At 42.8% G+C, this 16,875-nt stretch overlaps 1 protein-coding gene across 1 annotated transcript in view; it reads left to right on the forward strand.

Annotated features, from left to right (window-relative positions):
* iars1 (isoleucyl-tRNA synthetase 1) overlaps positions 1-16,875 on the forward strand; it is a 91,694-nt gene that overhangs the window by 34,791 nt on the left and 40,028 nt on the right. Inside the window, exons 12-14 of the mRNA XM_028825253.2 lie at positions 5,426-5,517; positions 5,799-5,897; positions 10,719-10,845. Coding sequence (XP_028681086.2) covers positions 5,426-5,517; positions 5,799-5,897; positions 10,719-10,845 — 318 coding nt within the window. The remainder of the gene's footprint in view (positions 1-5,425; positions 5,518-5,798; positions 5,898-10,718; positions 10,846-16,875) is intronic.

Consider the following 16,875-nt stretch of genomic DNA (forward strand, 5'->3'; position numbering starts at 1 on the left):
CACAAGCTTGGCACACCTATCCTTGGCCAGTTTCGCCCATTCCTCTTTGCAGCACCGCTCAAGCTCCATCAGGTTGGATGGGAAGCGTTGGTGCACAGCCATTTTAAGAACTCTCCAGAGATGTTCAATCGGATTCAAGTCTTGGCTCTGGCTGGGCCACTCAAGGACATTCACAGAGTTGTCCTGAAGCCACTCCTTTGATATCTTGGCTGTGTGCTTAGGGTTGTTGTCTGCTGAAAGATGAACCGTCGCCCCAGTCTGAGGTCAAGAGCGCTCTGGAGCAGGTTTTCATCCAGGATGTCTCTGTACATTGCTGCAGTCATCTTTCCCTTTATCCTGACTAGTCTCCCAGTTTCTGCCGCTGAAAAACATCCCCACAGCATGATGCTGCCACCACCATGCTTCACTGTAGGGATGGTGCCAGGTTTCCTCCAAACGTGACGTCTGGCATTCACACCAAAGAGTTCAATCTTTGTCTCATCAGACCAGAGAATTTTCTTTCTCATGGTCTGAGAGTCCTTCAGGTGCTTTTTGGCAAACTCCAGGTGGGCTGCCATGTGCCTTTTACTAAGGAGTGGCTTCCGTCTGGCCACTCTACCATACAGGCCTGATTGGTGGATTGCTGCAGAGATGGTTGTCCTTCTGGAAGGTTCTCCTCTCTCCACAGAGGACCTCTGGAGCTCTTTTTTTTTTTTTTAATTTTTATTGTAATCATTCCATACAAATAGATCAATATATAACCCAACAAAATTGAAGACAAATCAAACCCCACCCCTGAGAAGGAGAGCTTAGCCGAAGGAGAATTGCTTAGGGCTTCTTAATAAGGCAACAATAAACAAAAGAAAGAGAGAAATAAATATATATGTAAATAAGAGATGGAGAAGGGAATTAAATGCGGTAATAGTTATTTCTCTTATTCTAAAATAATATTGATTAAATACTGCCAGGTTTTGAAAAAAATTTGTACAGATCCTCTGAGAATTTGATTTTTTCCAATTTCAAATAATATAAAACATCGGTTTTCCACTGACTTATCAGAGGAGAATTAGGATTCTTCCAATTTAACAGAATAAGTCTGTGTGCCAAAAGTGTAGTGAATGCAATCACAGTTTGCTTGTCCTTCTCTACTTCAAGTCCGTCTGGAAGAACACCAAACACAGCTGTTAATGGGTTAGGAGGGATTGTGATACCAAGGCTGTCTGAAAGGCACTTAAAAATTTTGGTCCAAAATGATGTTAGTTGGGTGCAGGCCCAGAACATGTGACCCAGTGAGGCAGGAGCTTGGTTGCAGCGTTCGCAGGTTGGATCTTGCCCTGGAAACATTTTGGACAGTTTTAAGCAAGACAGATGAGCTCGATATATAATTTTTAGTTGAATAATTCTATGCTTTGCGCATATGGAACTCGAGTGAATTCTCTGCTTTGCTACCTTCCACTCCTTTTCTGATATATTAATTAAGAGATCTTCTTCCCAATGTCCTCTTGGATCTTTGAAAGGTAGGGACTAGGGATGCACCGATACCACTTTTTTGGAAACGAGTACGAGTACTTGCATTTCAGTACTCGCCGATACCGAGTACTTGCCGATACCGAGTACTTAATAAAAAACATGATTTAAATTTACAGGTAACAGCTTTAGTCATATAATTTAACAAAAAAAACAAGAAACTCTCGTCTATCCACTGGGAGGTTAGGCTAATTAGCGACACGGGGCTAACACTGCTTGTCCAAATATCCGTGGTGAAACTAAACGCAGAGGAGGCTTGCAGTAGGCTGTGGATATGTTTTTTCACGGAGTCGTGTAGTTTAGGCAGCTCCGTGTCAGTCATGTAGCGGCGGCTTGGGATATCATATCTGGGCTCCAGAACATGGAGGAGACGCAGGAATCCCACATTTTCTACCTCCGAGAGTGGCTGGTCACTCAATGCAATGTACTCGATAATTGCCTGTGTTATTTTCACAGCACGTGGATTGTCTCTGGACATTTTCTCTCATCTTGCAAGAGTTTGCTGCAGCGTGGGTTGTGTTGGTTTAGAAGCGTGGGTAAACTCTTTGTACTCGTTGTCGTGTTGGGATTTTAGGTGCTTGATTAAATTACTTGTGTTAAATGCGCTACCTTTTGAGCCTCCTCTGGACAATTTCGCTGAGCACAATTTGCAGTCCGCCTTTGTTTTGTCGTCTTCATTCACTTTGAAATAGTTCCACACGGCTGACATGTCTCGCCTCACCTTGCCTTCTCCCCGCTCTGAGCTGCAGCCGGGGCCTGGGGGCGGGCACTCGGCGCCTGTGATTAACCCCTTACACGCCGCTCAAACATAGACATTTCTCAGACCGTGGTATCGGTCCCCGGTATCGGGGGACTTTTAACGAGTACGAGTACTTTAGAAAATGTGGTATCGAGGCCGATACCAGATACCCGTTTCGGTATCGGTGCATCCCTAGTAGGGACTCTAATAAGATTTTATATAATGCAGAAATGGTGTTTAATTCCTCGAAATTGAGCATTATTTTTTCCAGCATTGTGGAGGGTGCGAGGTGGGGGAAATCGGGCAATTTCTGTTTAACAAAATTTCTAATTTGAAGATAGTGAAAGAAATGTGTAGCTGGGAGGTTGAATTTTGAACGTAATTGTTCAAAAGATGTAAATATGTTGTCTATATAAAGATCTTGTAGCATTTTAATCCCAAAACTTTTCCAGGTATTAAAAACTGGATATACTTGCGAAGGTTGGAAAAGGTGGTTCTCTTGCAGAGGTGCCACTGATAAAAGATTTTCTATCTTAAAATGCTTTCTAATTTGGTTCCATATTCTGGGTGAGTAAAGAACAATTGGGTTATTAGTATATTTGCGATGACTTGCATTTATTGGAGAGCAGAGCAGGGAGTATAAAGAAGTACTACAGGATTTTACTTCTATTGCGGACCAAGCCTGTGTCTGTTCATTTATTTGTGTCCAGGTTTTTATGGCTTGTATGTTTGCTGCCCAGTAATAAAACTGAAAATTAGGTAAAGCCATGCCACCTTCTGCCTTAGGTCTTTGTAGGGTCGCTCTTCAGATACGTGGGTGTTTTGAGTTCCAGATGAATGAGGTTATTGTTGAATCTAACTGTTTAAAAAAATGATTTATTGATATATATTTGAATGTTTTGAAATAAAAAGAGAAGTTTAGGAAGGATATTCATCTTAACAATGTTAATTCTTCCGGCTAGAGTGAGATGAAGGGTTGACCATCTATGCAAGTCTTGCCATGTGCCTTTTACTAAGTAGTGGCTTCTGTCTGGTCACTCTACCATACAGGTCTGATTGCTGCAGAGATGGTTGTACTTCTGGAATGTTCTCCTCTCTCCACAGAGGACCTCTGGAGCTCTGACAGAGTGACCATCGGGTTCTTGGTCACCTCCCTGACTAAGGCCTTTCTCCCCCGATCGCTCAGTTTAGATGGCCGGCCAGCTCTAGGAAGAGTCCTGGTGGTTTCGAACTTCTTCCACTTACGGATGATGGAGGCCACTGTGCTCATTGGGACCTTCAAAGCAGCAGAAATTTTTCTGTAACCTTCCCCAGATTTGTGCCTTGAGACAATCCTGTCTCGGTGGTCTACAGACATTTCCTTTGACTTCATGTCAGAGCACAAACCAAGCATGAACTGTCAACTGTGGGACCTTATATAGACAGGTGTGTGCCTTTCCAAATCATGTCCAATCAACTGAATTTACCACAGGTGGACTCCAATTAAGCTGCAGAAACATCTCAAGGATGATCAGGGGAAACAGGATGCCCCTGAGCTCAATTTTGAGCTTCATGGCAAAGGCAGTGAATACTTATGTACATGTGCTTTCTCAATTTTTTATTTTTAATAAATTTGCAAAAACCTCAAGTAATCTTTTTTTACGTTGTCATTATGGGGTGTTGTGTGTAGAATTCTGAGGGAAAAAAATGAATTCAATCCATTTTGGAATAAGGCTGTAACATAACAAAATGTGGAAAAAGTGATGCGCTGTGAATACTTTCCGGATGCACTGTATATCAACTGTATATAGTTGTATTAGATTATATTCACACCTAGCTTTAAAATGCATCTCCAGTATACACATCATGTCTAAGTAAGAGATTGGATGGATGCCCCCCCCATACAGTGGTTTAGTAGTTGGTCATGTTTATCTGCACAGCACAGTGCGGCTGCTAACTTGTAGTTAAAATAGGAACAGTCTGCTTGAATGACTCTCAAAGAAACAGTGTAAAGAACATAATATTCCACACCGCTGTAAAAAACTTTAGTTGTTTCGGCGTCATACCAAAAATCTGACAGTCTCATGACATCGATGGTAGTTCAAATTAACACATGGTGCTGTTGCTCTTGGTTTTAATACTTCTTGGGTGATAGGGCTGGCCACATTTTTGTAGCTTACCTGACTGCTTTTACTGCCCTGCACGATTCTTTGGTCTTTTCCATTGATTTGATTGTTTTATGTGAAGAAAAGGTGTATTTGCATTTTTACTCATGTTAAATGTGTTTATCACTGATGGAAATGCCGCAGTGCTGAATTGAGGATCATGAAGTAGCTTCTGTGATTAAATTATATAAAAAAAATCTCTGTAGTGAATAAAATGTTAATTTTGTATTTTTAGATATCCTTAATTTAATGCTTAATTAAAAAGTAATAAGTTGAGTGAGGGGCGGCACGGTGGTGCAGTGGGTAGCGCTGCTGCCTCGCAGTTGGGAGATCTGGAGACCTGGGTTCGCTTCCCGGGTCCTCCCTGCGTGGAGTTTGCATGTTCTCCCCGTGTCTGCGTGGGTTTCCTCCGGGCACTCCGGTTTTCTCCCACAGTCCAAAGACATGCAGGTTAGGTGGATTGGCAATTCTAAATTGGCTCTAGTGTGTGCTTGGTGTGTGGGTATGTTTGTGTGTGTCCTGCGGTGGGTTGGCACCCTGCCCGGGATTGGTTCCTGCCTTGTGCCCTGTGTTGGCTGGGATTGCCTCCAGCAGACCCCCGTGACCCTGTGTTCGGATTCAGCGGGTTGGAAAATGGATGGATGGATGGAAGTTGAGTGAGTACTGAGTAGCTTTTGTTGTTATTAAAATGATCTGCATTCTGTTTGGTAGTTTATGGCTATTAGTTATCCCTAAAAATGATTGATTATTTAATGCTATGATTAAAAAAAAAATTAGGCACTAAAAAAAATAACTTATTTATTTAACAAAAATATTTAACAAAAACATACAGATGGAATTTAAAATATTCTTTTGTTAATAAATGTATGTTTAAAAACAAACACTTTTGTCATGACTGTAGCTAAAGTACAGGGGTTGTTTAACATTTTCGTATGGTACAGTTTGGGACGTTAAAGGTATAAAATTTGAGAAACACTGGTTTAGGCTATATAACTCATCTACCATCTAAATTGTGCTCTTTGTTTGCTATCTACAGGATGCGGACAAAAACATCATCAAATTTCTGAAAGATAATGAACGCTTGGTCAGTGCTGGCACCTTTAAGCACAATTATCCTTTCTGCTGGAGGTATTCACTCGAATCTGATTTTTGTAATATTTTTTCAGTGGAGCACAATCAGACTTCACATTTTTGTTTCTGATGCTTTTATTGTGGACTTGGAGGTCTCCAAATTATGTGTAGTTCTCTAATTTCATAATTTTAAGTCTCCAAAAACGTCCTTACCTTGTGATGTCAAATTAACCTTATATTGAAAGAAATGACTGTCCACTGACAAGTTTACTTATATAAAAACAACACAAATTGGGGAGTACCTTTGTGTGTATCAATCATTTTCTTTGCTTTTGCAGGTCAGATACACCACTAATTTATAAAGCTGTGCCTAGCTGGTTTGTACGGGTGGAACATATGGTGGACAAACTTTTGGAGAACAATGGAAAATGTTATTGGTAATAAATTCTTTCTATTCTTACTGGCAACAATGTTGTATGCTGTTTAGTGGATGCCAGGTTTGTTTAAAATTAAAAAGATGTTTATTCAATAATAGAGAATCCAGTCAGTCACACTGTTTGTTTACTTTACACTTTGACCTTGAGCCTAATGTAGTGTCTCCAGGACAGCTGGCTTTTAATAAGCATGAAGCACCTTGATTTCTATAAGCACTGATAACACTAACTTGTGAGTTTTTCTTCTTCAGTAAAAATATCTACAGAAAATGGTTTGTAGGAAATGTATTGTTACAGCATAAGAGTCAGTCAGTCATTTTCCAACCCGCTATATCCTAACACAGGGTCATGGGGGTCTGCTGGAGCCAATTCTAGCTAACACAGGGCACAAGGCAGGAACAAATCCCTCAACGCAGAGCATAAGATTTCACATTAAAAATACTGAATAAATACAGCGGGGAAAATAAGTATTGAACGTGTCAACGTTTTTCTCTGTAAATATATTTCTAATGGGGCTATTGACATGAAATTTTCACCAGATGTCAGTAACAGCCCAAGTAATCCAAACATACAAAATAAGTAAGTCCATAAATTAAGCTATCCACATTACTAACTGAGAATGCTAAACCGGATGGACGCAGGGACATCCGGCCATGGGCCGTAGCCGCAAAAAGACGTACTGCGCAGGCGCCCCAAGAAATGAGGCGCCGAGAGAGGCGGCCAAGATCACAGAAAAAAGGAGTGAGCACAGAAAAAAGGAATCAAATGCAGACGACGCACACAGCGCCGCACGAGCAAAATCCCCCCCCCCCCCACACACACACACACAAGCAAAACGATGTACCTAAAAGTAAAAACTTTATGAACTGCATTAGATCCTACAATAGTTCATTTGCTTTTGCATCTACTGGAGTAAATATCAGGCCACCAAAAGGCAATGGCCCATACTGCTTTCGCATATGTGCACAAATACTGCATCGCATTGGAACAGTGCACCCTGAAACAAATCAACAACGCAAATATGCACAAATCTACATCCTAGATCCACATGACGCAATCTATCAATCAAAGTGCTGCATCGTAACAGGCACGGATTCAAAACGAAACACCTCCCGTCTCAGACATACGTTAACGGCAGCGAAGGCTACAACGGGCTTCTCACACAGCACAGGCAAATCGATTACAGCTCCAAAACAACACGTCCCAAATACTACACATACAACAACGCGCCTCTCAAACGGCACAAGCAAAACATACACCAGGAAAATTCATTCGGATTAATGAATGTCATTTGCAATCATTGTCATTCAGTTCACTTCCCTGAAGAAACAACTGGCAATACAAGTAATACATTTACACGTTGTTGTCAAAAGGGTCAAATTAGACTGCCTCCTTTACATTCATATCCTGAATATCTACAGAAGCTTCTAACTAACGATGTACCTGAAAGTGAAATCTTTATGAACTGCATTAGATCCTACAAATCGGTATCCACTATGAACATTAACGGTGGCACTGCACGTGACATCCATCTTGCAAAACTGTTAATTATTGATGAATGTACAATGGCATCCAGTCACTTACTCAACACCATTCATAAACTTCTACAAACGTTTATGAATAATAATATTCCCTTTGGAGGAAAGGTACTTTTATTAGGAGGAGATTTTAGACAGTGCTTAGCTATTCTTCCACATGCCATGCGCTCAGCTATTGTTCAGTGCACCTTAAAATACGCAGACAATTGGCATTGCTTTCAAAAGATACAGTTAGTACAAAACATACGATGTCCAGAACCAGATCATAACAATTGCTTATTACAACTGGGAGATGGTACACTCACCAATACAGATGGACTTCACCCACATATTATTACAATTCCTCAAGCCTTTATCTGCGACGACTTAGTTACAGACAGATTTGGAAGAGCAATCTCATTAGACCAAATGCCCCTTTTAACACAACGCACTATATTATGTCCAAAAAATCTTAATGTGGAAAACATAAATACCCAAGTCATTCCATTACTTCCTGGAGAGACACAACTCTTTCTAAGCTCTGACAAACTTGACTCTGATCACAACAATAACCATCTTCATTGACATTACAAGTTCTGACCTGGAATTACCTTTTACACTTAAACGGCGTGTACAAAGAAATTTTCCAATAAACCTTTACACTGTGCCACACACTTTATTGTTTGCTTTCTATTTGCATCATCTACACCTTCACACTATTCTATATCTCATTCATACATCACGCTCTTTGTCATTCCCAACACCAGGGGTTGGCGAGCGAAGCGAGCAGGGGGCGGAGCCCCCTAGTGTATAATTAAGTGTAATGACACAGGGAATAAGAATTGAACACACATACTGATGTGTATTTAGTACTTAGTAGAAAAGCCTTTGTTGGTAATGACGCCTCATGTATGGAGAAACTAGTCGCATGCATTGCTCTGGTGTGATTTTTGGCCCATTCTTCCACACAAACTGTCTTCAAATCTTGAACGTTGCGGGAACCTCTTCTATGAACTCTGATCTTCAGTTCTTTCCATAGATTTTCAATTGGATTCAAGTCGGGTGATTGACTGGGCCATTCTAGCAGCTTTGTTTTCTTTCTCTGAAACCAATTGAGAGTTTCCTTGGTTGTGTGCTTGGGATAATTGTCTTGCTGAAATGTCCAGCCTCGTTTCATCTTCAGCATCCTGGTAGATGGCAGCGGATTCTTATCAATAATGTTCCAGTACATTTCTCCATTCATCCTTCCTTTAATTACATGACGTCTGTCCGATTTTTGGGGGGTTTTTGGGGTGATGTGCAGTGCCATTTCTCCTGCAAATGTGGTGTGTGCAATGACATCCAAAGAGTTCAATTTTGCTCTCGTCTGACCAGACTGTATTTCCCAGTATTTCATTGACTTGTCCAAATGTTGTACAGCAAACTTTAATCGAGCTTCAACATGCTTTTTCTTCAGAAGCTGAGTCTTGTGTGGTGAGCGGTGTGCATAGAGGCCATGGCGGTTGAGTGCATTACTTATTGTTTTCTTTGAAACAACTCTACCTGCTAATTCCAGGTCTTTCTGAAGCTCTCTGTGAGTGATTCTTTGCTCTTGGACAACTCTTCTGATTATTCTTTTGACTTCACTGTCAAAACTTGTGAGGAGCACCTGGTCGTGGCCGGTGTATGGTGAAATAATGTTCTTTCCACTTATGGATTGTGGCCCCAATGGTGCTCACTGGAACATTCAGAAGTTTTAAAATACGTCTGTAACCAATACCATGGACTTAGTTCTTTGATGTCAGATTCCTTGCTGTATATTCTGGAGCCTTATAAGATGTTATAGGAGAAGTCTCAGTGCTGTTTAATTGGCAAAGAGAGATGGTACAAAGTATTAAATGTAGGTGTGCACATAATGGTGGCATGTGTGGTTATGTTAATATTTCTTGATGAGGAATTATTTTTTCTCTGAATAAATTTGCCACAGTTAAATATTGGGATTGTCTCATTTTGTTTCAATGTGATAAGGTCATTCACCAAGACGGTGAATTATTTATAACCCTTTTTAGTCATCTTTATCAGGGGTGGAGGGGACTGTAGATATTTGGAAACATCTCACAAGAAATATAATAAGATCCTTAGACTGTTAAGATGCCCATTATTGAATTGAGTTTAACAGAGGGACCAGATAAAAGTAACACAGCGGTTCCTATTATAGCTCAAAGTGCCTAGTAAGGAATGAGGCACTCCTCTGTGAAGTAAGCTATGAAAGTGAACTTTGCGTAGGTTAGGTGGTCAGTGGAAGAAGATCAAGGGAGGTTTAGGAAAAAGGTTCCTGTGGAAGCTCAAGACTGCAAAATTGGGAAAGTTTGCTTAATGACCTGTGGGAGAAGGTAGTGTTATGGTGAAATTGGAAGACCAGCTGGATGCAGGATTAATTATTGGAGTTAAGTATTTGTATCCCACTTTTTCCCTGGCCTGCATGTTCATCGGATTTGCCCAGTCATGTCTGAGACGTGGTCAGTTATTGACTGGCATGCAAGAGACTACCAGCAGTTACCATGGATTATGTTTGGGCTCATATAAATTGATACAATGCATGCCATTCCACAAAACACATCCCACGTGTCTTCCTGCCCGTGCCTAACCATGTATAAGTAATCATTTCTGCCCATGGTGGATATACCTAATACAGCTGACCAAACTGTACTTGTAATCTCCTCTCATAAGTGTTCTGCCATATCAGTATTGCTTTGATATCTCATTTCTTTCTTATTACAAGTTTAATGGCCAGTAGTCTGTGTGTGTCCATCTATATATACAATACATTCAGAAAGTACTCCTATTGCTTGATAACATTAACATTTAAGAGAGGAAGTTGTTACCAAAAACAGTGATGCTGAAGGAAAAGAAAGTGAATGAAACTAGGGTAAGAGGGAAATGTAAATATGTCAAAACAATGAGCATTTAAAAATCATGGTATATGAAGTTTAGAGACAGATGAAAGTATTTTATGAGTTTATGTTACTACAGCATTTAGATTACTACAGAATTTAGATTTCATGCAAACATGAAAATTGTTTACTGAAATTAACATAATCCATATAAATTGCAGTAACATAGTAAAAGCTAATGGTATAAAGTTTTGTTTGACTTTTAATCACAAGAAAAGCCATTATGTTCCTTCATTTTTTTAACTTTTTAAATCTTGTTCATGATGTCATATAGTCTTTTAATATTCAACAGGTTTTAGGAAATTAATAAGTACAGTAAAGTTTAGTAGGTCAGAGAGCATCTTGTGACAACTCTCCTGTCTGTTATGTTTTAGGGTCCCAGACTTTGTGAGAGAGAAGCGTTTTGGGAACTGGCTAAAGGATGCTCGTGATTGGGCAATTTCTAGGAACAGATACTGGGGAACTCCTATTCCTCTTTGGGTCAGTGAAGACTTCGAAGAGGTCAGTAGTGCAAGAGAAGAAAAAGTATGAAATCTATGTGAATAACTGTGTTTTAGAGTATATTGTCAAGTGGACAGAAATTTGTTTGAATTGGTTGTTTAAGATAACATTCCCTTAATTAGGGAATCTAAATCAGGTTTCACTTTGTATTGTACATTGTCGACATAAACTCCACATTTGGTTTTATTGTAGGTAAGATTACCATTCATTGTTAGTATTAACATGAATTCTGTCTGACTTTGGATATCATTACACACCCTGGTGGCATGAGATATTTCTAGAGATGACTTTAAGAGGTATTGTGACTTGAAAATACAGTGGAACCTCGGTTCACAACCATAATTCGTTCCAAAACTCTGGTCGTAAACCGATTTGGTCGTGAACCGAAGCAATTTCCCCCATATGATTGTATGTAAATACAATTAATCCGTTCCAGAGCATATGTACTGTATATCTATATATATATAATTCACTAAGCCAGAAGACAAGTAGCCGACCATGGAAAGCACGCCGGAAGGGGCGTGGATTCACTAAACCGCCGACAAGTAAGACGCCAATGGCGCACGCAGGAAGGAGCCACGCCCACCAACTCTTAGACCATTGGATACGACGAAAGAATCACAGAGCCACGCCCACCAACTCGGACGCGAAGCCAAGGGAAACATGCCGTCATTTCTGTTTGTCTGTGCCACAGTACAGCTCTGAGCCACGTTGACTTTTCATTAGTCAACCTCAGTGGAACCTTGGTTCACACAGAGGCAGCGCCAGAGAGATACAGAGGCACACACAGGCAGCGCGATAGAGAGAGCCGCGCACACACAGTCAGCGCCAGAGAGACAGAGGGGGGCGCGCGCGCACACACACACACACAGAGAGGCAACGCCAGAGAGAGACAGAGGCACACACAGGCAGCGCAAGTGAGAGCCGCGCAATCCTTTAAAACTGAAGTTAAAACACAATGAAGGAAGCAGTCTTTAAAACCCAATAAGCCCTGTGCCTCATTTTCATTAGCTCTCACCTGCTTCAGGCCCTGCAACAGTCGAGACGCTCTCTCTGCAGCTGACCTTCTCTGTGCCTGACTCCACTACTGTCAGTCGCCTGACTAAAAATGGCCTTTTGAAGGGGAGCTATGGACCCGCTATACCACAGGAACACATTGCCTTCGAGCCTGCTCTCGCTCACTGTAACGTACTGGCTTTCTCTCTCTCCTCACTCGCTCACACACTGCACAGGGGAGAAATGCCCAAAGCAGAGAGACAGAGCGGGTGGAGGCTCGCGTGCTGCTGAGAGAGAGAGGGGGAGGGGGCTCGCGTGCTGCTAAGGGGGGGGGGGGGCTGGGGAGGCTCGCGTGCTGCTGAGAGAGGGGGAGGGGGCTCGTGTGCTGCTGAGAGAGAGGGGGGGGGGCTGGGGAGGCTGCGTGCTGCTGAGAGAGAGAGGGGGGGGCTGGGGAGGCTCGTGTGCTGCTGAGAGAGAGAGGGGGGGCTGGGGAGGTTCCCGTGCTGCTGAGAGAGAGAGGGGGGGGCTGGGGGGGCTCACGTGCTGCTGAGAGAGAGAGAGGGGGGGCTGGGGAGGCTCTGGTGCTGCTGAGAGAGGGGGAGGGGGCTCGCCTGGTGCTGAGAGAGAGGGGGGACTGGGGAGGCTGCGTGCTGCTGAGAGAGAGAGAGAGATAGGGGGGGCTCGCGTGCTGCTGAGAGAGATAGAGAGAGGGGGGGCTGGGGAGGCTCACGTGCTGCTGAGAGAGAGGGGGGGGGTGGGGAGGCTCGTGTGCTGCTGAGAGAGGGGGAGGGGGCTCGCGTGCTGCTGAGAGAGAGGGGGGGCTGGGGTGGCTGCGTGCTGCTGAGAGAGAGAGGGGGGGCTGGGGAGGCTGCGTGCTGCTGAGAGAGAGAGAGAGGGGGGGGGCTGGGGAGGCTCGGGTGCTGCTGAGAGAGAGAGACACAGAGAGGGGGGGCCTGGGGAGGCTTGCGTGGTGCTGAGGGAGAGAGAGAGGGGGGGGGGGGGCTGGGAAGTAACTTTCACCAGCGTGGCCTCCATCGTCACAGACAATCCGGCTTTCAGTCACAGACAATTGTATGTTGCTCTCTCCAGAGGTCCATCTTTTCATTCACTCACACTGGTATCCACAAACCCACCCCATTTGGACAACTGTGTTGTTCAGCAAGTGTTCACCCATCAATACATAATTATGCGGCGTATGTTACGCCGCGGGTTGGCTAGTAAATATTTTTTTTTTTTAAGTTTTTAAGCACAAATATAGTTAATCAAACCATAGAATGCACAGCGTAATAGTAAACTAAATGTAAAAACATTGAATAACACTGAGAAAACCTTGAACAGAGAAAACTAACATTGCAAGAGTTTGCGCTATACTGTAGCCTTATGACCCAATGGCTGTAAACACTCTTTTTAAATGAGTTTTAATAAACAACCAAGAAAAGTAACATTGCAACATTTCACGCTACGAACTGAAAAATGATCATTTGAAAAATCCGTTATACAAAAACTAACCATAAACCACCAAAAAAAACTCACCTTTCATGAGTCGCGTTCTGACATGAAGGAAGTGAGGAGGAGCTGAGTGGAGAGGAGGTTACAGTTTTGATGGAGAGTCCGGCTTCGCGATGGAGGGACATTCTCCTTCAGGTGTTTTCTCTGTGATTTCTTGGGTTTCTGGTGTTTTCAGCTGTTTAGCTGGTGGATCAGACTTCACGAAATAGCGGTCTAATGTGACTTGCCTTTTTCTACGCATTAAAATTTTTCAGAAATGCAAGACAACATTGTCGTTCATCATGTTTATCACTCTGTTCGTAACCGCTTTGTCAGGGTGGTTCTTTTTTCGAAAAAATCCTGGCACTCGTTCCATTTTTCCATGATGGCTTTTATCACATCACTTTTTATAACCGCCCTTTCTTCTTCTTCCACGGAGGACTGCTCCTCAGTGAGCAACCTTAATAAAGTCATAGACCTCGACCATATCATCAACCAAATTTGGAGGGTGTGTCGGTGCATTGTCCATCAGAAGAAGGCATTTTTTAGGCAGGTTATTCTCTTCGAGATACAGTAATCCCTCCTCGATCGCGGGGGTTGCGTTCCAGAACCCCCTGTGAAAGGTGAAAATCCGCGAAGTAGAAACCATATGTTTATGTGGTTATTTTTATATTGTCATGCTTGGGTCACAGATTTGCACAGAAACACAGGAGGTTGTAGAGAGACAGGAACTTTATTCAAACACTGCAAACAACATTTGTCTCTTTTTCAAAAGTTTAAACTGTGCTCCATGACAAGACAGAGATGACAGTTCCGTCTCACAATTAAAAGAATGCAAACATATCTTCCTCTTCAAAGGAGTGCGCGTGTAGAGCAGAGAATGTCAGAGAGAGAAAAAAGCAGACAATCAAAAATCAATAGGGCTGTTTGGCTTTTAAGTATGCGAAGCACCGCCGTATAAAGCAGCTGCAAGGAAGAGAGCAATGTGAAGGTAGTCTTTCAGCATTTTTTAGAGGAGTGTCCGTATTCTCTAGGCCAGTGTGCGAACAGCCGCTCTGCTCACACCCCCTCCATCAGGAGCAGAGAATGTCAGAGAGAGAGAGAGAGACAGAGAAAAACAAACAATCAAAAATCAATACGTGCCGTTCAAGCTTTGAAGTATGTGAAGCACCGTGCGGGAAGCATATCTTTCAGCGTTTTTTGAGGAGCAGCTGTATCCTCTAGGGGTGCAAACAGCCCCCATGCTCACAATATATTTGAGGAGTTTTATTTAATATGTAATACGCTCTCTGGTTGGGTAGCTTCTCAGCCATCTGCCAATAGCGTCCCTTGTATGAAATCAACTGGGCAAACCAACTGAGGAACCAGAAATTAAAAGACCCATTGTCCGCAGAAATCCGCGAACCAGCAAAAAATCCACTATACAGTGGAACCTCTAGATATGAGTTTAATTCGTTCCAGCACTGAGCTTGTATAGCGAATTTCTCGTATCTAGAACAAACTTCCCCATTGAAAATAATGGAAATCCAGTTAATCCGTTCCGCACCCCAAATATATTAACATAAAAATCAATTTTCCTAACAAATAACACTGATAAATTATATATACTGTAGTCTACCTTTAATAAATAACACTGGTAAATAATATAACTGATTATTAAAAGAATCAAAACAGGTGTCCAAAGTGCAGTAGAGCATTCAATAAATCTTTAAATAAATAATCCTTAAAACAGTTGTGAAGTGGAGGTTTAAAATACACAAGAATAACAATCCTTTAACACGAGGTTAAAACGTCAAAAGGATGCAGTCTTTAAAAAACAGATGGCAATCCCCGGTGCTTCTTCTCTGTTAGCGTCTCACCTGCGGGCTCTGCAACAAGCGAGACACTCTTAATGCAGCTGACATTCTCTACACCGTCCTGCTTCAGCTGTTTGGCTCGCCTGTTCAGCTCACTGTTCAGCTACACGCGAACCTGCACTCGCTCGCTCTCCCGCACCGACTTCTTCCTCCTCCTCCTCCTCCTCCTCCTCCTGCTGCTGCTGCCTGCCTGCCTGCCTGCCTGCCTGCAACCTCCGTTCTCTCTCCTCTCTTTTCTTTCACTTCTTCTCCCCTTTAACCGGCTCGCGCTTCTCTATATATGCGGGAGGGACATGGCAGCTGCAGCCCATCAGCCACAGGAACAATCATGGATGTGCGCAGTTTCCCACCTGTGCACTTAAGTGAGAAACGCAGACACCGCAGACACCACGCCCCCTCGCTAAGCCGCGAGCTATACCCACAGCCTGGCTCGTGGCTCGTTACGTGAGCCAATGCTCGTATTTAGATCTGAATTTTTCGCTCATACTTTCCTCGTATTTTGAATTTCTCGTATACAGAGGTGATCGTATCTCGAGGTTCCACTGTATATATTTAAATATGCTTACATATAAAATCCGCGATAGAGTGAAGCCACGAAAGTCGAAGCGCGATATAGCAAGGGATTACTGTATTGCTTCACGGCGGGAGTGAAAGCCTCGTGCAGCCATTCCAAAAACAAAAAAACCCACCCCTTCGTGTTTGCCCTCCACATCACAGGCAGTCTGGCTTTGTTTACATTGTGCTGCTTGAAAGCACTAGGGTTCTCAAATTGGTAAACAAGTAGTGGCTTGAATTTTACGTTGCCACTAGCGTTAGCACACAGCAAAACGGTTAACCTGTCCTTCATTGGTTTATGGCCGGGCATAGCCTTTTCTTCCTGGGTAATGTAGGTCCTCTTCAGCATCCTCTTCCAGAACAATCCGGTCTCGTCACAGTTGAAGACTTGTTGCGGGATGTAGCCTTCGTCCTCCACTAATTATGTGAAATTTTTCATGAATTCTTTCGCAGCTTCAGCATCGGAACTAGCAGCCTCTCCATGCCTTGCTATGAATGCCACTTCTCTATCGAAACTTTTCAAACCATCCTCTACTGGCTTTAAATTCCTCACTTTCGCCACTCGAAGAAGGATAGTTTTGCAGCAAATCGCCATGAATCTTCCTGGCTTTCTTGCATAACATTGCCTTGCTTACGCTATCCCCTGCAAGTTGCTTCTCGTTCAGCCACACTAGTAACAGTTTTTCCACCTCTTCCAGCACTTGAGGCCTCTGCCTGGTTAACGCTGTAACTCCTTTTGCAACATCAGCTGCTTTAATAGATTCTTTCTGCTTTAGAATAGTCAAATTCGTAGATTTTGACTTCTTATACTCGGCGGCAAGATCAGTAACAAGAACGCCACGCTCATACTTTTCAATAATTTCTTTCTTTACTTCGATTTCAATTTTCAGCAAAACTTTCTTCTCATCACTTGCTTAGAAGCCATGGTTAACTGCAAAAGCACACGAAATACTGTAGAGCACAATGAGTTCACAGGTAAAGCACGCACACACGTCTGACTGAGAACAATGCGTGCAGAAATCATCGGCGAGCACAAACCGTAAGGGAAACTGGCTTGTTTGTATACCGAGTGTGTGGCTGTGAACCGAGGCAAAAGTTTGGCAAACTTTTTGGTCGTAAACCGATTTGTACATGT

Source organism: Erpetoichthys calabaricus, chromosome 18 (assembly GCF_900747795.2).
Source record: "Erpetoichthys calabaricus chromosome 18, fErpCal1.3, whole genome shotgun sequence".
In the NCBI taxonomy this organism is placed as follows: Eukaryota; Metazoa; Chordata; class Cladistia; order Polypteriformes; family Polypteridae; genus Erpetoichthys; species Erpetoichthys calabaricus.